The following is a 22,239-nucleotide window of genomic DNA, read 5'->3' as shown; positions in this document are numbered from 1 at the left end:
ATAAGAACGTATTTAATTTGTTGGCCAGCAATAAAAAGAAATGTGTACGTTTAAAGTTTAATACAGTTGAGTATAACACAGTTAGGAGAAGCACTCTTTAAAGATTGACTTCTAAAAAAAAAGACTGACTTCTAAAAAAGAAATTCACATGACAGATCAACTGGGTGTTGACTGTCCCATTACAGGGCTCATATGAAGATTTTTCAATTTAAAGAGAAGCTCTCCATTCACTTAAAGCGGTCTGATGTGAGGATACCGTAAAAAGGAACATTTCTTCACTGTATGAACACATATCTGACAAAGTATTTGAAGACGCCTATTACTCAGCAAGAGCACCTGAGAAGGTATTCCCTTAGCTACAGTTTTGGAGACGTTCATTAGTTTAGCTAATAGGAAAGTGCCAGGTGATTGTACAATAGTATCTCACTAGAGAAAAGCCATGATTGCAGCCATGAAATTAAAAGACGCTTACTCCTTGGAAGGAAGGTTATGGCCAACCTAGATAGCATATTTAAAAGCAGAGACATTACTTTGCCAAGAAAAGTACGTCTAGTCAAGGCTATGGTTTTTCCAGTGGTCATGTATGGATGTGAGAGTTGGACTGTGAAGAAAGCTGAGCACCGAAGAATTGATGCTTTTGAACTGTGGTGTTGGAGAAGACTCTTGAGAGTCCCTTGGACTGCAAGGAGATCCAATCAATCCATCCTAAAAGAGATCAATCCTGGGTGTTCATTGGAAGGTCTGATGTTGAAGCTGAAACTCCAATACTTTGGCCACCTCATGCGAAGGGTCGACTCATTGGAAAAGACCCTAATGCTGGGTAGGATTGGGGGCGGGAGGAGAAGGGGACGACAGAGGATGAGATGGTTGGATGGCATCACCAACTCGATGGACATGAGTTTGGATAGACTCCGGGAGTTGGTGATGGACAGAGAGGCCTGGCGTGCTGCAATTCATGGGGTCGCAAAGAGTCAGACACGACTGAGCGACTGAACTGAACTGAACAGAGAAAAGCCTTTAGACACTAGTTGGCTAAGAAAGACCTCTGCTTCCATGGAATTCTGAATCACAAGGTAAGCGTGCCCAGAACCAGTGAACAACGTACCAAATCATTCACACACACATATATTCCTTACTCCTAAGTCATCACACCTGTATGTATTCAATGATTTGTAAAGGTTGACTTGGGAACTATGAGCTCTGCTGTTATATGACCCACAGATAAGTCTTTCCATACACCACAGATAATTATCCATGACTGTACACACAAGGCTGACTTGAACGTACTCTTCCAAATTCCTGAATGCTGGGTGCCCCTAACCTTCCCTTACAACACAACCACCTTTTCCTGGGTGGTTTGAGTTCCAGTTTTGGCCTAAGTAGTTCATTAATAATACACAAAGGTATTTAAATTCTGAAATTCAAGCAAAGAAACCAGAGATAATAAATAACAATAACAACAAATCGAGAAATCAGTAGAGAAACCAAAAGTCTGAGCTCCCCCAAGCCTTTCACATTAGAGCTATAAATCATATCACCCAAAGGGAAACTTGGGGAGATCTGCATACAGTCAGGTCTAACCAAGGGGCAGCACCACAAATAACTACAGACCTATACCAATAATACTTGGCTGCTTGCCACCACAATTAACATTTGTCATGCATTCGTGTGACTTTAGCTACACGACATAGCAGCTTTGCTATCCAGTTCATGACATTTTGGCTACTTATACTTCTGTAAACAATCTACAGGATTTCCTAGGTGGCTCAGTGGTAAAGAATCTGCCTGCCAATGCAGGAGATTCGGGAAATGCAGGTTCAAACCCTGGATAGGGCAGAACCCCTGGAGGAGGAAATTGCAACCCACTCAAGTATTCTTGCCTGGGAAATCCCGTGGACAGAGGAACCTGCCGGGCTACAGTTCAGGGGCTCGCAGAGAGTCAGATAAGACTCAGCAAGTGAGCACACAACAACAAATAATCTACAGTCAAACAAAAGCCTATTTCGGGCTCTATTTGGGGAAGAAACTGGTGCCTTAACACGGAAGCAAATGGCCCAAGACCACCTCCCAAGACGAAAAACTCCATCAATACATTTGAAGACCGCCAAGTGGCTCCCATCAAAGTGGAAAGTGGCTTTGTCACTTCACTTCGAACATCACCTGTTTTTATTCCTTTTAAATCTTCTTTGTTGCCTAAGTCCCTTCCCAAACATCCTTGTTCTCCATGGGTCAACAAATCATACATGATCTGGCTCCTCTCAGAGAAATGCAAATCTATTCCATTGTACACTTTCTGGAAACAGATCAAGGGAATCAGAAGAAAACGTACTGCACTCAAACCCTTGGCCCAAATGGGCAGCCCCACAGTGCTGCAGCTTTCTGGGCTGATGCTGACAGTTTAGCTCTGCAAACACTGGTGCCAAACAGGATGTCCCTGCTACGAAGTTCACCGACTATGAGTGTTACGTGGTGTCATAACAAGCAATCATGTGCCAAGATTCTTGGGCTGAGATCAACCGCTGAGACACAACATGGGAAATGTGGTAAGTTCATCCTCGTGAAACCAGAGCTCAGTGGGGGCACGGCATTTAACACTTCCATTTACAAGCCTTTGGGGAGGAAGATCCGGATAATTACAGAATTGAAGACAGCAAGGAAAGTCTCCGTGTTGTAACTCAGAGCAACGATGAATATGACAAAAGTCATAACCAAGGCAAAGACAGGGGACAAAGTTTATCACCTAAGGCTTATCTGGAAATCAAGACAATCTAGCTTAATGTTTTAGGAGGAGGAATCCAAGACGCATCCCTCACATGCACTGTTGTGTCTGCCGGAAATGTCCCCCTGCAATGACAGAGAGGAAGAAGGCCTGAGAGCAAAGAGGGGATAAGAGGAGAGGAGGAAGGGGGAAATTACAGCAGCAGCATGCTGCCTGAATGAGCTGAGAACTTCAAAGTTCATATTTCGGTTTATTTTCTCCTCTATTTGAGCCTGATTCAACACATTTCAATGTGTGCCTCCAATGCTGGGTGTCTCAAAAAATTGAACAAGAAAAAAAAAAAACTGAAAGAAGAATCATGTTAACAAAGAACTTGCCCTTAAAGCCATGTAAATGTATAAAAATTGTCATTTCAAAGGGAAGCCAGTCAATTCCTGGCTCTCCTGCCATTGATTTACTCTGTACTGATAAGTTCTAACACTTACAATATGCTAAGATTTTAAGTAAATGGTCTAGTTCAATCCTCATGACAATTCTGTGAGGTAGATACAGGATTTCCACAGCAACCCAGAGCAGTTGCCAACTCACAAAGCCAGCCTGTGGAGGAGCAGGGCATTAAACACTGAACCCCCTATTTACCTTATATCCTAGGCATAACCAAGCTTCCCTGATAGCTCAGTTGGTAAAGAATCCACCTGCAGTGCAGGAGACCCCAGTTCAATTCCTGGGTCAGGAAGATCCCCTGGAGAAGGAAAAGGCACCCACTCCAGTATTCTGGCCTGGAGAATTCCATGGACTGTATGGTCCATGGGGTCGCAAAGAGTCGGACACGACTGAGAGACTTTCATAGGCATAACCATTACTTAGCACATTTATAAGAGGTACCCATCTGTACAACACAGAATTCAAGTTCCTCTACCTTTATCACATGCCCTTGTTGTTTTTAAAAGTGATTCTTAGAATAAATCACTGTAACAGTTCAATGGACTGGGAATGTGTCTGAAGCACCAGTCTGGATTACACACCACAGAGTCAGAAGGGACAGTGGTTAAAGGCACCAACTGGCTTATCCTTCTGTTAAAATTATACATAGAGAACGGCTGAGACAGAAAATAGGACCTAGAATACACTACAACCGATTAAAGCAGAGCAAGTTAAAATTTAAATTGAAAGTAAATACCATCTCGATTTTTAAGGCAACTAGCTCACCCTTGTGGACAGAAAACTACATAACCACCAATTCCTTCCCAGACAGCTTCAGCAAGATATTACACTAAAACTGGGGAACTGACTCAAACCAATACAAAGCACTGACGATTGAAGTCTGAACAAACTTTCTGAGCCCGTCTATACAGCATATAACTATCTAAACCATGTTAGCAATCCCACACCTGAAAATTCCCCTACATGCTACGGGAAGTCTCTAAAAGATTCTTAAACACAAATCAGATATAAAACCAAGGATTTGCTGAAAACAATGTAACAAGAATCATTATTTACAAATGAGTTTCCGTTGTGCAGGAGAGTCAAATCCAAAAAAATTATAGTGGCAATTTTTCACTCTGGTAGAGACCACCTAAATTCTAATGAAACCTAACTACAAAAATATTTACTGCAATATTTATTTTATTCTACAAATATTTGTTGAGTTACCTATTAAATAATAGGCTCTTTCAAGGCTCTAGAAATAGAACAAATAGCAAGCTACTGCATTTCTATGCAGAGGATCAAAATACTGTGAAGCAACAGTTTCTTCAGAATGAGTGGTCAAAGAAGGTCACTGCAGAACCATGTAAACACCCCGAATGTCCATAAGTAGTCAACAACCCAAACAGTCACCAGTTATGACACAAAAACACAACAGAACACTAGGCAGGTATTAAAAGCTTCAGGTAGAACTGTAAGCATTGATGGAAGATGTACAACATATACTATAAAGAAAGCAAAGTGAGAAGAGAGTGTATATGAATCTATGTGTATAAACTTCTAAAAGCAAATGCTTAGATGTGGGTATATGTCTTTAAAATACCCCAAATTGTTAACAGTGATTATTTTCAGGAAAAGGAATTTGGAGTAAGGAGATTCTATATTCCATTTCATGCATGTGTGTGTGTGTGGGGGGGGGTTCCTTTCATTTAAACACTGAATTTTTTTTTGGAAGCAAGATTGTTCACTCTCAAATAATGCATAGGATGGATTTTTTAATACATGTATTTTTATTATATAATTTTCAAGTGTACAGCATTAAAATTCAACATCTGCATATACTACAAAGTGATCATCGCAACACAAGTCTAGGCATAGTATTTTTAATATATAATTAAAAGCCAAATCAGTATAACAGGAAACACTAGCCCACTATTCTTGATCTATGTGAAATTGTTATAATTCTAATTCACAGACTTAACATACAAACCTCCTACTTAGAAAAGGTGTTAATAAAATGTGTGTGTGTGTGTGAGTGCTCAGTCACGCCCAACTGTTTTGTGACCCCATGGCCCATAGCCCACCATGCTCCTCTGTCCACGGCATCCTCCAGGCAAGACTACTGGAGTCGGTTGCCATTTCCTACTCCAGGGAATCTACCCAACCCAGGGATTGAATCCATATCTCTTGTGTCTCCTGCATTGGCAGACAGATTTTTTACCACTGTGCCACTTGGGAAGCCCATTAATAAAATGCCTGTCTAAAGCTATAACTCTGTGTATAATATTTGGCTTCATGTTAAGCATGGCACAGTTGGCTCTTATGGCTCATAAAACCCCCTAGCTCAGTGTTCTTTGGTAAAAATTGCTCTCTGTAAGGTACAGAAAGGAAGATAACTAGTCCTGCTTCCACATGAAACCACTTGTGAAAAAACTGGAGAGAACTTATCAAATTTATTCAACAGACAAAGGGATGGAAAACTTGGTCTTTTCTCACCATTACTAATACTCCAATGCCCTTACCACAGAGGAACATTCAGATCCCACAAGCAGATTGTTCGACAACTACACATGTCCTGTATGTTAATGTCCCTAAATTTGATAAAAACATTTAAAAAATTAAGAAATTTTAAAGAACCCCAATGATTCAAAAGTAAAACATATTCCAAAAGAATTTTCTGAGACAAATAAGTATAACTACTGTGTGGCATCTCCCAGTCCCGGGTGAAGCTCCTATTTCCAAAATTAGCAAATCAAAATAATATCTTCACTCCATGTGACAATTACAATCGTGTGTTTAAGAAAGGCAGTGTGCAAATGAGTCTTATTTTGAGTTTCTTACCTAACGCAGCAAGATTTTCTTCCTCCTGACTCTTTCCCAAAGAGGCCATCATTTCTGAATATAAATCAGTCCACCAAGGATTATATTCCAAAATCTGTTTAACTGCCTCATCTTCCATAAAGTCAGCTCTGGGAAAAAAAAAAAAAAATGAAGGGGCTTATTACATAGAATTGGGCTGGTTTTCACTGTTTAAAATTTTACCTTAATTCATCATATTTGTACTAGAAATACAGACTAATTCAAAGTACATTTCAAGGCAAGGCTGAATGCTGCTATTACTTTCACTGTGGTTACTAATCAACATAAATGAAAAGTAACCCTCAGACTAAAGGGATATTTGACATTTGTGATCTTTTTAAACAGCAAGTACAGAGAAGACCCCTCCCCTCTGAAGTCCTATGTCCTATACAATAGTTATGTGGGATGAAGCAAATCTGAACACAATACTCATGAAGACTAGGCCTTGTGCAAAGTTTGCAAATATTACAAATTTTGATAAGGTTATAATAAATAGTATTTTAACTCCACCACCACCAACAACAAAAAAATAAACACATGAGAATATTTAGGATACCACATAATCACAGAGGTCTCTCTCTCACATACACACACACATCTCATTTTTTAGTATGTGCACTCATGTTTCCTTCCAAGACACAGTCTATTTTATTTAGCTATGCTAATCTTTATAGACCCTAAGTCAAAACTATTGCAAAAGATAAAAGGAACTTTCATAGGGAACAGAAAATTACTTTTCCTGTACTTTACTTTCTCAGTTTTAACTAGAAAAACAACTGCTACATTCAAAATAAACTCTTTGAAGACACTTATTCAGAAATTATGCTGTCTTACAGCTTCCCAGGTGGCACTAGTGGTAAAGAACCCACCTGCAAATGCAGGAAGCAGAAGAAATGCTGGTTTGATCCCTGGGTTGGGAACATCCCCTGGTCGAGGGCATGGCAACCCACTCCAGTACTGTTGCCTGGAGAATCCCATGGACAGAGGAGCCTGGTGGGCTACAGTCCACAGGATCACAAAGAGTCGGACACAATGGAAGCAACTTAGCATAGCACACACAGCACAAATACTATCTTATATTGAAAGTTGGAAACTGGAAAAGAATGACAAAAAGTATAGCTTATGGTGGAAAATTCATTGATATTTCAGGTAATTAGGACCTAAAGACACTGGTTGTTTTCATACATTGGATTTTCTAGCTCATAGTTTTAATACTTTAAAGACTTTAATTACTTTTCAACTGAGATACTGAAATCTTTTTAAAATTAGAAAGATCACAGACAACTTACTGAGTTCTTTGGACGTGGCAAGCACTGAACTAAGTGCTTTTCATTCCTTATTTCCTTGAATACCCACACTGCCTCATTAGGCAATGGGTGCTATTAATACTCCCCTTTCACCTGAGTGGAAACTGAGGGCTGGAAAAGCTGTGTATCAGGCTTAAGGCCAAAGAACCAGTGAGAAGTGGGGCCAGGGTTTGGACCCATTTAAGTCTTAGTCTGAAATCCAAGCTACTAACCAATATAAAATTCCATTTTTATGAGTGAGGAAATAAAGCACACATTGGACAAAACTGAAGAGCAATTATCTGGAAAGAGTAATTCTCAGAACCAGTTCCTGTCAGGATCAGGCTGTTGCCCAGGACTCTGGCCTGGACAGGTAGGTGGACCACAGTGCGCTCCGCAGAGACAGGAACACAGGATGTTAACAGACTTGACTGGAGAGGGAACGGCTTCTGCTTTGGGACGAGTTATTTGAGGTGCCCTTGTAGGAAAGACAGAAACTTGTCCCACGGGCAGTCAGATACGCAAACCTGTGCTCAAGAGAGACACATAGAAGTCCTGAGCATTCACACAGTTACTGAAGCGAGAGGACAGAACACCCAGGGTGAAGTGGCCACATGAGAGGAAAGGGTGCTGAAGGCTGAAACACCAAGGACGTTTAAGTCAAGGGTAGGAGAAGAAGAGCCCATCTGAAAAGATGCTGTTTTTTCCCCTAGGAGAAAAAATAATAGGGGGGAAATCCTCTTGTAAAACAGTATCTCTGCCACCTTCATGCACAACCCTCAAAAGATTCAAAATGTTTTGAGGAAAATCTCACTAGTACAGTCCCTCATCTAAACAGTGATGGTTGCTTCCTTGTGATGCCCAATATCTAAGGTCGACTAATGCTCTACTTTCCAGAATAAATTATTTTCAAGTTTTAAAATGCCATAAGTTCAACAAGCATTCACTGAGTGCTCTCTCTGTGTGGCGTAAGAGAGAAGACCAGTAAGACTCTTGCCCTGTCCTTCAGGGCACCACAATTCAATGGGAACAACAGACGAAAACACAGAATGTTACAAAACAATGTGGTAAAAACGAGAGGAGCCATAACACGTGAGCACTTCCTATGCCAAGCAGGAAGCGAGGGTGCCAGGGGGTGACAACTGAACCCAGCCTTACAGAATAAGTCAAAGTTATTCAGGGAAAGCAGGAAAAGGGGAAACAACAGCTGGCAAAGGGAAATTGGGAGTAAAAAATGTGTCAGAGGCAGTGTGGTATAGGTGGGGAGATGCAAACATTCATTACTGTCATCATATGAAATGTGGGCAGGGGGTAGCAAAATAGACGCCACAGAGGCAGGTAGCATCCAGATCACAGAAAACTCTCTATACGTGCTAAAGAGTTAGGAGTTTATGCTTTTAGGCAAAGGAGAGCCCAGTAAGGCTGTAAGCAGATTTTCACTCTCAGTAGACACTGCACTGATGGTTTTATGGTTGATGGATCTGCAGAAGAGCAGGCAGGAATGAGAAATGCCAGTTGGGCAGTTAGGGGACAGCTGCAACAAGCCAGGCACAGAAGAGGGCCAGGAAAAGGTGGAGTGAAGCAAAGCAGAAAGAGATAAATGGTATAATTTCAGGATTGACTGGAAAGTGTGGAACAAAGAACACAGTCCAAGGTGAATCCCAGGTTTTCAACCTGGGTGACTGGGATGAAATAAAGGGCATCCTATCAAGCAGAAAATTCAGGAAGACTTTAGAGGTAAAATGATGCATTCGATTTTAAACATGTGGAAATAGAGGAGTCAGTGAGATGCTCAGTCGCTCTCTAAACCCTTCACCTGACTTTTCTCCATAGCACTTATCACAATAGAAATACTTTCCATTTCCTCACTGGAGTGTAAGCCCCATGAGGGCAGCTACCATGTATTCACCACTCTCTGCTTGCTGTCTGCAACACCGCCTGGCATGGAAGTCATTCAAACAAATATTGGTAGAACAAGTAAGTAGAACAAGTAAGTAACAATATTTGGTAGAACAAATATTGGTAGAACATGAAAGAATGAGTAAATGACATTTTATTCCAGTGCTTTTTCCTAAGGTTGCTATTTTGAATAAAGAACCACACTGGGAAGGAGGTGAACCTTTCTTTTCAGGCTTCTAATGACTACTTGTCATTTTGAGATCTCCTCAATAAATCCAGGAGCTTGATCATTCTACCATCTTCTTTATCAAATGTATAGTGCTGAACATTACAATTTGACATGACTCCCCAGATTAAGAGGTATAAACTACCATATATAAAATAAATAAGCTATAAGGACATATTGTACAGTACAGGGGATAGAGTCAACATTTTATAATAACTTTAAGAAGTATAATCTATAAAAATTGTGAATCACTATGTTGTACACTTGAAACTAATACAATATTGTAAATCAACTACACCTCAATTTTTAAAAATAAATAAATAAATAAAAGAAGGTCTTCTTTTGGTCCCAAAAAAGGCACTTCAAATGCTGCACAATCATTGTTGTCCCTTTTCTTATCTATGGTAGTTATTTTGAATGTTAACTAAATTCTTTTATTTTCTCCAATAAGGAAATAAGTGAGACTTTATGAACTGGTTAAAGTAAAATATATGTCAACAATTAAAAAACAATTTGCCTGGGAAGGAAAAAAAGAAACAACAAAAACCAGGCTCAGCTAGAGAAATATGGAAAGTATAATAAGCAAAAAAGGAAGGACTATTAACAAATGTTTCAAAATTCCTTCAACATACGTAACTGTAAAAATAATACCAAAAGAAATTTAAAATGGCAAGAAACAGATAATCAAAAAGAATAATGGATCATCTTTACATGCTCAACATTCTGCTGGGCTGCAAAACTTATGGGGGGAAAAAAATCACACACTGGCACCCAGATTTTACAAGAAAGGATTTTTAAAACAATAATAACCTGAAGTCATTTACATGCACCTTTGGAATATATAAATTTTGTATATAGTCAATTTACCTCACTGTGTTCTGCCTTAGGGTGAAATTTAAATTAGTTTTCCTCAAGCTACTGAAAAACCTGACAACATGAAGAGACATCATGACTTGTGAGGGCAAGTCAAACAACTTGAAAACGCCATGTATTACGCAAATATAAAATATACTATGTATTACACATGCATATCACATTATATACATTTAAATTCTAATACAATACACGCAATATATTGTCTTCATGGTAAGTAAGAATTTAAAATAAACCTTTCCTTCCACTGTAGTAACCATTAAGAATGACAAAATAAGCAGTGATTTTTAATTGAAAATTTAAAGGAATTTTACTTGCACTTCATTTAATTCAACACATTTGGGTGAGTCAGTCAGCTAATATAGATAATGAGTAAAACAAAAATGACAACCAGTCTTATTCCTACCAGCTTCCCTCATAGCTCAGTCGGTAAAGAGTCTGCCTGCAATGCAGGAGACGTCGGTTTGATTCCTGGGTCAGGAAGATCCCCTGGAGAAGGAAATGGCAACCCATTCCAGTATTCTTGACTGAAGAATCTCATGGACAGAGGAGCTTGGCCGGCTATAGTCCAAGGGATCACAGAGTCAGACACGACTTAGTGACTAAACCACCACCACCATTCCTACCAGAAAAGTCACAAAGAATCTTTACCTACTGACTCTCACCCTCCAACTTGCCCGAGACTGAATTTAAATCGCTCATGTAAAAAGAACCTTCCCTGAAGTAATGCAAAGAACATTTCATGCATACTATTAAAGAAAATGTGCTTCTGGATAAAGACACAGAAGATAGAGAAAAGTAAGGGCTGCTTCTAATATTACACTGCTAACTATAAATTCCAATTTCCTAATTCTCTCAGGCCATATCACTATTCTTTAAGTTTTAGAAGAGAAGAGATAGGCAGTTCTGCTAATTAAGCTCCCTCCCACTCAAAATTTCTGTCTTGTAAAGCTCAATCTGTTTTCATGCTTGCCCAGGAAATTTGCTGACAATGAAATTTCTGATTTAAATATTCAGCGTGATTTTAAATGGGTTTCTTCAAATTATTCTTCAGTCATTTAAAATCACAATTGGAGAGAAAAAGGTAATTAGAAATGGCAATGTAAACAGAGTTGAATCTCTCAGATGTCCTCCAAAATATAACCCACCCTGCTCTTACACAGCTTCCCTGAGGATGTCAAAGAGTTCCTCCATTCATCATCACATATCACTCCACCCATTTGCACATCACAAGATATATTTCTGCCATTCCAATTAGTCTCCCACTGAGTCACAGGAGATAGAATGTTAATCACAAGAGCAACAGCAGTTAAACTGAAATAGTGTACATGAAAAGGAAATACAAAATGACAAATGGAAAGACTCTTCTCAAGATGTCCCAGATGAGTCGCTTAGCAGTGGTGTGACCTTGGGTGAGTCCCTTAACCTCCCTTCCTCGCTGCTGTGAAAGCTGAAATAATCACACAAGAGAACTCGATAAGCTGAGAGCACTATACAAGGGAATATGATGATGACAGCTGCATATGTAACAGTTTAGAACCTGCCAGCCCAGAGTATGGGAAGAATATTAACTGAGATCTTTATCAAAACACAACTGACATCCTAAGAAAGCTGTCAAGTACTCACAGAGGCCTGGGGACAATCACTTCCTTGCAAGAAGTGCTGCTATTCGTGATCAATGAGACACATCACAATCTTTCCAAGGCAAGTGATTATTTACCTACCCCTTAGTTTTGTTCCTTCAACAAATATAAGCCTGACAGAGACACATGATAGCTCAAGACACAACTGATGCAGGTGGGAAATAAAGCAAAACTTAAAATTAGAGTGTATTTATATCCTACCCCAATAAACAGTTATTTATTTGCAATGGATCCTCGATTACAGGTGCTAGCGGATAAAAGTGTTGGGAAAACCTGTCCCTAGATCAGCCAAGAAATGCAGTACATGTAGATTCAAATTCTTAAAGAAACTGAAATGTGTTTTGATTCATATATACCATTAATCACAACAGAGTCTTCTGAAAAGAAAGGTATGTATTCTCAGGAATGCAGTGTTCTATTTTTAAGCCTGGAGAGCAAAAACTCAAAGAAGTACATTAAAAGATTTCTGTGATGTGCTGAAATGAGGTAATGAAATGTAGCACCTTACAAAGATCACCGAGGTATAACAGCTGTAGGTTAATTTAAATGTCAATTAAGGTTGTGAGCTGTCACTCATTTCTGGAGTCCAAAAAGCACATGCCTAACACGGTCAAAAAGGCACTCAAAATTTTTTTAAATACTCAATCTCAAGTAAATTATTTAAAACTTAAAAAATAAAACTCAATACTTACAGATAATGATCAGGATCAAACTTGGCCAGCTCAGCAGCCAGGCGTTTCTGCCTTCGTTCAGCCGCAGAGGTGAAATCTGGATCCTTAATATCGATAACATCACTCAATTCATCCTAAGAACACCCAGGAAAGAAAGAATAATTGCTATCTCCTATTTGAGCCATGAGAAGTCTAATTTTGTACAAAATGCCAAAACACAAGAAGAATCTAATTGATCGATAAGTCATTATACCACCTGTGACATTTAAATTCAAATCCAGCAAATGTTTTTAAACATCTACTATTTGCCAGGCCCTGTTAGAAGCTTTCACATCAATTATTTCATTTAATCCTTACAACAAACAAACTGATTAACATGGATTAAAGCTATAAAAGTTTAACAGGAAAACCAGAACAGAATAAACCTCTGCAAGCAAACTGGAACATTTAATTCTCCATTTATTCCTCCATTTACTGCCAGGGATTTAAAAATTATGAAAGGGCAAGTTGAAATAAATTTCTAGACCCAAGATGGAGCTGCTGCTGCCAGGGGTGCCATGTCAGCAAACCAAAACTTAGATAATTTTCATGCCCCTGTAAATACTCCCTCAAGGCCAAACCAACTTTGGGCTCTGTCCTTATTTCCTTGCCCCTTTTCATCCCTAAAAAGAATTTTTAAGGACAATTTTAATAGACATAATTTCCACTTGAAAATTTAAAACTCTAATCCAAAGTAATATTCAACATACCACAATCTTCCCCTGGATGAATACATGCTGATATACAGCATGTTTCCTAAGTCCAACTCTACAAAAAACACCTGTATTAGTAAAACCACCTACAATCCATATGGTCTTTTTTCTTTTGACTAGAATTATGAAAGGAAGAAACTTGTACAATACAAAATACTTCTAAAGCTCCTTTTTCTTTCTTCAATCTCCCCACTCCCACCACCAACTGCAAGGGATAAGGAAGCAAACTGGAAGCAGCTTGAAGACTATTAGTTGAAAAGAAATCAAGGGAAATAACTTGGTAGAGGGTTGTGAAAGCAAACTGTTAAAACAGACTTGTAAATAGAATGATTGGTTGGTGCCTGATGCCCAGGCTTCAAGTCAACAGCTGTGGCACAGCAAAATCACTACAATGAAACCAGCTGTATGGAATCCGCCAGGGAGAGACTAAGATACAGAACTCTCCACATCATCAGAATTCCTGCAATTAAAAAAAAAAACTCCAAAAAAAACCTCTCAGCCCTACCACAATCCATTGAGCTAAAGTAACATCAGCTATGGTTTTTCCAGTAGTCATGTACAGATGTGAGAGCTGGAACATAAAGAAGGCTGAGTGCCAAAGAAATTGATGCCTTCCAATTGTGGTGCTGGAGAAGACTCTTGAGAGTCCCTTGGGCTGCAAGGAGATCAAATTAGTCAATTCTAAAGAAAATCAACCCTGAATATGCATTGGAAGAACTGATGCTGAAGCTGAAGCTTCAATGCTTTGGCCACCTGATGTGAAGAGTCAACTCACTGGAAAAGTCCCTGATGCTGAGCAAGACTGAAGGCAAAAGGAGAAAAGGGTGGCAGAGGATGAGATGGTTAGATAGTATCACTGACTCAGTGGACATGAAATCTGAGCATACTCCTGAAGATAGTAAAGGACAGGGAAGTCTGGCCTCCTGCAGTCCATGGGGTCGCAAAGAGTCATACACAACTTAGCGACTGAACAACAAAACATCACCAACATTTAATGTAAGCACATCCTAGCAAAATGAAGGGGCCCAGGGGCCCTTTCATTTTTGGAAGTCACATCCAGAATATCTGAATACTTCAGAGCACAAACATTCTGGGGAAAAAACAGATCCCCAAACTTGGAAAAATCTACATTCCAAGAGTTCTTTTACAATTTACTTTTGGGAGGCTCAGAATGAATTTTCCTAAAGATACATGATTATAAATCATAGTTAGATTCTCTGGGCAGCCCACAAATTTACTCAATTCAAAATGAATTGGAAATAGAGCATTCCCAATACAGAGTTTATAAGTGTGTAGCAAGGCTTCCAGGGGAAAACACTTTCAGAGTTCTAGTTTAATCTGTCGGAAATATCTCTTCCCTGAGCAGGACAACCTGGACTCTTCCTCACTCCTCTGCTTCCTCACCTGCCTGACATCACCTCCTCAACCTCAGAGACAGGAGGGGCAGTGAGGCAGGCCTTGGGCAGCATGGGGGGGGCGGGGAGGTGTGAAATTGGTACAAACTAAAAAGTGAAGTTAGCTTGGAGCAGTGGAATCTAAGGCATCTGTCAAACAAGAGAAAGGAAGACAAGAGGATGAGAAATGACACACTACAATAGGGCGAAAATGATTCTTGTTTTTGTTTTGTTTTGTAAGTACTGCTAAGGTCAGCACTGGGAGAGCTATTTAAAGATGGGCAGTGCCAAGAAAAGGTCATGTGGGATCTAAACAAGGCTAATGTGAGTTTCAGCCGAGTGAAGGCAGAGACTCTCCAGAGAGAAAATGAAGAACTGTGTGCCCATCAGGCCAGTAGGTCTCCTGGAAACAACAGCTTCAGGTCCCCAGTGTAGCCGAGAGAAGGAAAGGGCCAGCAGGCCAGCATTCTGTGGCTGCTGGCAGCAGTGGTCCTGGGAGCCTGCTGGGTGGGAGTCCAGAGACTCTAGGATTGTTGCTGCTGGCAGCCACTGACGCCAGAAGCCTGGTTAGAAGCCCTGACTTGGAACTGCCAGGGCAGTTTTCCAAAGGCGCCCTGTGGCTGGCAGAAATTTCAGAAAGGAAAGAGAGAGAGAGTGTGTGTGTGTATGAGCGTGTACACATGTGTATGGGGGCAGTTTTCCAAAGGCGCCCTGTGGCTGGCAGAAATTTCAGAAAGGAGTGTGTGTGTGGTGGGGGGGATGGGGTGGTGGTGAGCGTGCACACGTGTGTATGGGGGCAGGGTGGTGACAGAGAATTTGTTTCAGCAAAATTAACTTTATTTCCTTCTTAGTATCAGTATGAAATACAGAAGTTCACAAGCAAATCCTGTGTAAATGGCTGGTGGGGAATAAACATGAAAGACCATACACTATCCCCCAATACAGGGTTAAATAATTCAATTCAGAGAAGATACTGGGTACTGGAATTATGGATGATGTTTTACTTTCTTTCTTATATTGTATCTTTATAATGAATATATATTGCTTTTACCATCAGAGAAAAATGAAGCTGTATTTCATTTAATGGAGGGTGGGTGGGAAGAGACTATAAAAATGCTAATAAAATATGAATCAACAAAACTTTATGGATATTTTCTCATCCAAAGGCAGAACCAGAGGAACTGTAAATGGTGGTTTCTTAAACACATCATTTAAAATAGAAAATATGTTCTCAAAGTTCTTATTTATGCAATAATGGTCTCAGTTTCCTCTAGCTCGTTTACTAGTAGAAAAAGGTCTTGGGGATGATGTGGGGTGGAGATAAAGTAAGTGTTTGGTACTGACATATACACACTACCACATGTAAAACACAGATAATCAACAAGGGCCTACTGCATAGCATAGGGAATTATAGTCAACATTTTCTAATAACCTATAAGGGAAAAGTATCTGAAATATACATATATATACACACATATATGTATGCATGCATGTATAATTGAATCATTTTGCTCTACATCTGAAACTAAGACAATATCATAAATCAACTATACTTCAATTTTAAAAATTTAAAAATAATAAAATTTCTAAAAACAAAAAGAAATTTTTTATAATCCATAAAAAAAGGCCTTACATGTTAATCTTACATGATTGCTCAGTTTTTAATCGCATGATATGAATGTCACAAACAGAACAATTATAAATGCAATTGAACTCTGCAAGTAATACCAGTTATGTAAGATTTCTGTAGCACCATCACATAAAACACATGTACCTTAGTACCCTAAAGACAGCATCCTTTAATTACTGGCATCTTGATTCACATGTGATTTTCAAAAGTTCTGATATTTCCAAACTGTCATGAAGGACACCACAAACCTCACATTTAATCCATATGAGAAAACACAATATTCTTTAAAGACTACACATTGGTTTGTCCAGTGGCAGAATATGCACGTACAATAGTGATGAGGCCACGACAGAATGGTGACGTGGAGCCCAGCCCAGTGCCTCTCAGGGACACACAAAGCAGCTGCTAGCTGTCACTGGAGGTCCAGATACTGTCCACTAGCTGTCACTGAGGTCCACAGTCTACCCAAGTTCCCCAGAGAGGGCTGAGCTTCAGGATTCACTCTTAAGAGTTGAGAAAAGTAACGGTGCACATACAATCCATGTGTTACTTAATCCCCTCTAAGACGTCTGGGGCAGCACACAGTATTTAAATTCATTGCTATTTCTATAGCAAAATCTTTGAATACGCACACTAAGTGGGATTTAAAAAAAAAATTATTGAAAAAGTCTTATCAGCTCTGATCAGGTCACGGCATCAAACTCAATATAAAAAACTTTTAGTTTCAGAACTTTTTGTGATCCCTATATTGTACATGTGGGGTTATACACCTACACTGTCAACAGTATTGCTATTTACATTATCCTTTAGAATTTTCTCAAATGCATTTTGTTTTTCCCTATGTTGAAGACAAGAGTCATTCAAATTGTTTATAATAGCAAGGTTAAGAGGGATGCAGTCAGGAAGAGCTACAGGAGGGCTCCAAAAATGTGAGGATGATTCGCTTGTTTTTTTTTTTTAAGCTGGGAGAGAGGAATCTAGAGATTCAGGGCATTAGATAAGACATCCAAAAGATAAAAAGAATATTGATTAATATCTTTTCTCTTAACTCAACCTAAACTACTAACTTAGTGAACATTTTCAACAGATACAAGAATTTCTGACCTCCCAGGGACTTGGCCTTGGCTCACATCATAGCAGTCCTGCATCTTCTCAGCAATGCGGCAGAAACCCCTTGAGAGGATCTTTCCTCTACAGCGGCAATAATGAAGAAACCAAGTTCCTTGGCCTCAACAATCACTTTCAGACTGAATGTATAATCTGTCCTTAGCCTGCAGGAGTTTTCTCCCATTCATTTATAGCTTTAGACAGGCAATCCCCAAAAGATAAACCAGAGACTACTATCTGCCAAACAACTGGGGTCCATTTACTGTAGTTTCTGCTGTAGAAAAAAACTGATTCTATTCTCACTACTTGAGAGATAACCAGGAAATCTGGTTAGGGAGAGAGAGTCTGGAGAAATCATAACTCAGCAGAAAAACATATAAGGCATTTGAATGAAGTATCTCATCAGTATTATTTGCCCTTAAGTTAATTTCAATTTTGTTCCCTTCAAGAAGTTTTGAGAGCATTTTATATTTCTTAAGGGCAGAAGTCTTTCTAGCATACTAACCTTTTTTTTTTCCAAGAGTTTTCAAGTGTATCATCTCCGTAAATTTTCTAAACAGCCTTATAAAGTAGGTGAGCAAATTTATCGCTGTTTTACAAAGAGGAGACAAAATTTATTTGTGGTCAAATAACTGGCCTGAATGTCAAATTTAAACAGAGGTACAAGTAGGACCAAAACATAGATCCTTTACCTTTCCTTAGCAGACTCAAATATGTCTTACTATAATAAACCGCAAACCAACTAAGCAGGTTTAGCATCCTCTACCCAGAAGGGATGAAGTTAAAATAAAAAACTGTTCATCACATGTTTCTTCCATTTAAAAAAAATTAAGGGGACTCCCTGGCAGTCCAGTGGTTAGGGGTCTGCACTCTCACTGCTAAGGGCTGGGGCTCTATTCCAGTCAGAGGAAAAAGAAAAGGAAAAAAAAAAAAAAAGAAATGAGCTATTAAGTCATGAAAAGACATGAAGGAAACTTAAACACATATTACTAAAAAAGAAGCCAATCTGAAAAGGCTACACGTTTACATGTTGCATGATTCCAATTATTCTATCTTAAAAAAAAAGTAAAACTAGATCAAAAAGTTCAATAAGTAAATAAATAAAAATGTTTTAAAGTAAGACACCAACTATATTGCTTTCTATAATACAACTAAAGTAGAAAATAATCCAAAATCTCCATTTCACTCATGAAATAGAATTTCCTACATTGTCTGAGGAAGAGAAAGGGTGATGTCATTCCTTTTTTAGCCTAACTGACCAAACAGAAGATTTTAACAAAAGATGACATTCAAACCCCACAAAGAGTAAATATAGGAAAGTGCCTATAGTACACTAAGAACTAAACAATTTGATCAGAAGATGGAAACCCCTTCTCACCAGGAATATTCTGCTTCTTTTACATGTAAACCAGAAGAGACATCATGCCACAAGGAAACAATCTTCATTTTTTAAAGTATGAAACATAAAGCTTTTCAGGAAGTATGAGGAGAGAGGGGTTCTATTCTGCATTTTAGAAACTTCATGTCTAAAATAACAACTGAAGCGGAGGAAAAAAGAAAGCACCAGGACATCTTTCACGTGTAAGCACAATGAGACTGGGCAACACAGACAGTGACATGGTAGGGGGTGAATGTCTGTGTAACGATCACATACGAGGAGTTGTGGTTTGCGTTCTAAATACAACACCTCCTACAATCTTCATAAAAACCCTCCAGGTATGAGCAGAACTGCAATTAAACTATGCAAATGGCCAAACCCTTGGTATATACCAAGGTCTTTTAGAAAGACATACCTGCAACCGCTGAAACACTCCTGAGCGTAAGTTTCCAAACCCGTAGCGGCAGTTCGGATTCAAGGCACTTTCTGGTACCTCTTCATAGGGGGACTGTTCAATTTCCCAGTCAAACTCATCATCGTCATCTTCCACTCCTTCCTCAGAAACCTCAGAAGCGCCTAAATGTGTGAAGTACCAGTTCATTAAAGCGCTAGATTTCCTAGGTACAGCTTGGGGAAGAAAAAGTATAGGGAAAAAGTGTCTGCCCATGCACCCCAAAAGAATCCTCCTGCTATCCTTTTTTTTTTTTTGAAATATGTTAATATATCATACTAGGTTCATTCTGGGTGTACTACACAATAATTTGATGTTGGCAAACATTACAAAATGATCACCATCTGTCCCCACATAAAGTAATCACAGTACTATTGACCTTATTCCTTATGCTGTATATTACATCCCCGTGGTTTCCTTATTATAAAACTGGAGGTTTGTACGTCTTAATCCCATTCACCTATTTTGCCCAGCCCTCACCTCACTATTCTTATTAGACAAAAAAAAAAAAAGGAACCAAGCCCAAGTTCCATCAATAGGAGGATATATAAATAATAACACAAGAAAAACAAACAGACCTCAGCTATACATGGATAAATCTCACAAAAATGTTAAGTGAAAGAAGCTAGATAACAAAGATCATTTACTGTATGGATTATATATATATATATTGATCAAATTCAAAAACAGGCAACACTGAAGGTAGTGGTTACCTAGGAGAGTCAGGAGTGAGAAATAACCAAGGTAAGATTCCAGGACATGGGAGATGTTCCACTTCTTTGACCTGGGTGGTGTTTGCTTTCTGCTTACACTGAATTGTAGGCTTCTGATTTGAGCTCAAGAGGCCAATATTTTGCCAAACACAGAGACGCTGCCTCAATCGGTCCCCAAAAATGACTGACCTACTGGTTTAACAGAGTTGTTTATGTCTTAAATTAGATGTCAACAAATGAACTATTTTCATGTGGTGTTACATGATCACCTCATCTTGTCATCTGAAGTATTTTCTCCTATTTCCTACATGCTATATCCCGTTCCCCTGAGAAACATACAGCATTCCAAATATTCACTTACCTGCATTTCCTCCCAACTGCAATAAACATACCTATCTCTTCCACAAGCGGTTTTGCAGTCCTGGATTTTCTTGGTGCCAGCAGAGCAGTTAACATGTTCAGCCCTTCAAAATGTTGGCCAGGAGTTTCTTTGGGCAATCGAACGGTAAAAATTCCTTAAAGATACATGGGTTCTATGCTTAGCTAAATTAAAATATTCAAACACTTAACAAACATACCTAAGCAATAGACATCTCAGAATTATAATTTTATTTCCTAGAGCCCCAAAATTATGCCCTTATTACATAGTTGCTGCTGCTGCTGCTAAATTGCTTCAGTTGTGTCCAACTCTGTGAGACCCCATAGACGGCAGCCCACCAGGCTCCCCCGTCCCCGGGATTCTCCAGGCAAGAACGCTGGAGTGGGTTGCCATTTCCTTTTCCAAGGCATGAAAGTGAAAAGTGAAATTGAAGTCGCTCAGTCATGTCCGACTCTTAGCAACCCCATGGACTGCAGCCTACCAGGATCCTCCGTCCATGGGATTTCCAGGCAAGAGTCCTGCAGTGGGGTGCCATTGCCTTCTTCCTATTACATAGTTAGCAATTAAAAATCAAGATAGGTAAAGGCTCAAACAAGGTTTTTCAGAACCACTGATTCAGCTGTCCCCTCTATGAGAAATTAATCTGTTAAAGCTGTAGAATGCATAAATCTTACCCAATATCACATTCACCTACTGATAACATTAAAAGTTCAGGTCAAAAACACAATGGTCTGAGAAGGCAACAGCTTAAGAGTCAACTGTAGCTACTCATAAGATTTATTTCTAGCCTGGCGGGGGAGGCGGGGAAATCAAGATATCTAGTCCAGTGAAGAACAACAAACTGTGGAAAATTCTTAAAGAGATAGGAATACCAGGCCACCTGACCTGCCTCTTGAGAAATCTGTATGCAGGTCAGGAAGCAACAGTTAGAACTGGACATGGAACAACAGACTGGTTCCAAATAGGGAAAGGAGTACGTCAAGGCTGATATATTGCCACCCTGCTTATTTAACTTATATGCAGAGTACATCATGAGAAACGCTGAGCTGGATGAAGCACAAGCTGGAATCAAGATTGCAGGGAGAAATATCAATAACCTCAGATATGCAGATGACATCACCCTTATGGCAGAAAGTGAAGAAGACTAAAGAGCTTCTTGATGAAAGTGAAAGAGAAGAGTGAAAAAGTTGGCTTAAAACTCAACATTCAGAAAACTAACATTGTGGCATCTGGTCCCATCACTTCATGGGAAATAGATGGGGAAACAGTGAAAACAGTGGCTGACTTTATTTTTCTGGGCTCCAAAATCACTGCAGATGGTGACTGCAGCCATGAAATTAAAAGACGCTTACCCCTTGGAAGAAAACTTATGATCAACCTAGACAGCATATTAAAAAGAAGAGACATTGCTTTGCCAGCAAAGGTCCGTCTAGTCAAAGCTATGGTTTTTCCAATAGTCATGTATGGATGTGAGATTTGGACTGTGAAGAAAGCTGAGCACCAAAGAATTGATGCTTTTGAACTGTGGTGTTGGAGAAGACTCTTGAGAGTCCCTTGCACTGCAAGGAGATTCAACCAGTCCATCCTAAAGGAAATCAGTCCTGAATATTCATTGGAAGGACTGATGCTGAAGTTGAAACTCCAATACTTTGGCCACCTGATGCGAAGAATTGACTCATTTGAAAAGACCCTGATCCTGGGAAAGATTGAAGGCAGGAGGAGAAGGGGACGACAGAGGATGAGATGGTTGGATGGCATCACTGACTTAATGGACATGAGTTTGAGTAAACTCTGGGAGTTGGTGATGGACATGGAGGCCTGGCATGCTGCAGT

General features: G+C 39.4%; 1 protein-coding gene and 1 long non-coding RNA gene across 4 annotated transcripts in view; one reads left to right on the top strand and one right to left on the bottom strand.

Annotated features, from left to right (window-relative positions):
- SHQ1 (SHQ1, H/ACA ribonucleoprotein assembly factor) overlaps window positions 1-22,239 on the bottom strand; it is a 97,664-nt gene that overhangs the window by 70,073 nt on the left and 5,352 nt on the right. For all 3 annotated transcript variants that reach the window (XM_081528376.1, XM_081528375.1, XM_081528374.1), the window contains exons 3-6: window positions 20,420-20,542; window positions 19,279-19,439; window positions 12,624-12,736; window positions 5,987-6,114 (exon numbers count right to left, since the gene is read on the bottom strand). In XM_081528376.1, coding sequence (XP_081384502.1) covers window positions 5,987-6,114; window positions 12,624-12,736; window positions 19,279-19,439; window positions 20,420-20,483 — 466 coding nt within the window. In that variant the 5' untranslated portion in view covers window positions 20,484-20,542. The remainder of the gene's footprint in view (window positions 1-5,986; window positions 6,115-12,623; window positions 12,737-19,278; window positions 19,440-20,419; window positions 20,543-22,239) is intronic.
- LOC145520900 (uncharacterized) lies at window positions 11,517-18,291 on the top strand. The gene is made up of 2 exons (XR_014064888.1): window positions 11,517-11,992; window positions 17,466-18,291. It is a non-coding gene; the product is annotated as an uncharacterized LOC145520900 (long non-coding RNA).

The sequence above is a fragment of the Giraffa tippelskirchi genome, chromosome 9 (assembly GCF_054371585.1).
Source record: "Giraffa tippelskirchi isolate mGirTip1 chromosome 9, T2T-mGirTip1v1.2.pri, whole genome shotgun sequence".
Taxonomy (NCBI): Eukaryota; Metazoa; Chordata; class Mammalia; order Artiodactyla; family Giraffidae; genus Giraffa; species Giraffa tippelskirchi.
Note: the sequence above shows the minus strand (reverse complement) of the source record. Positions and strands in the feature narration are given on the sequence as shown.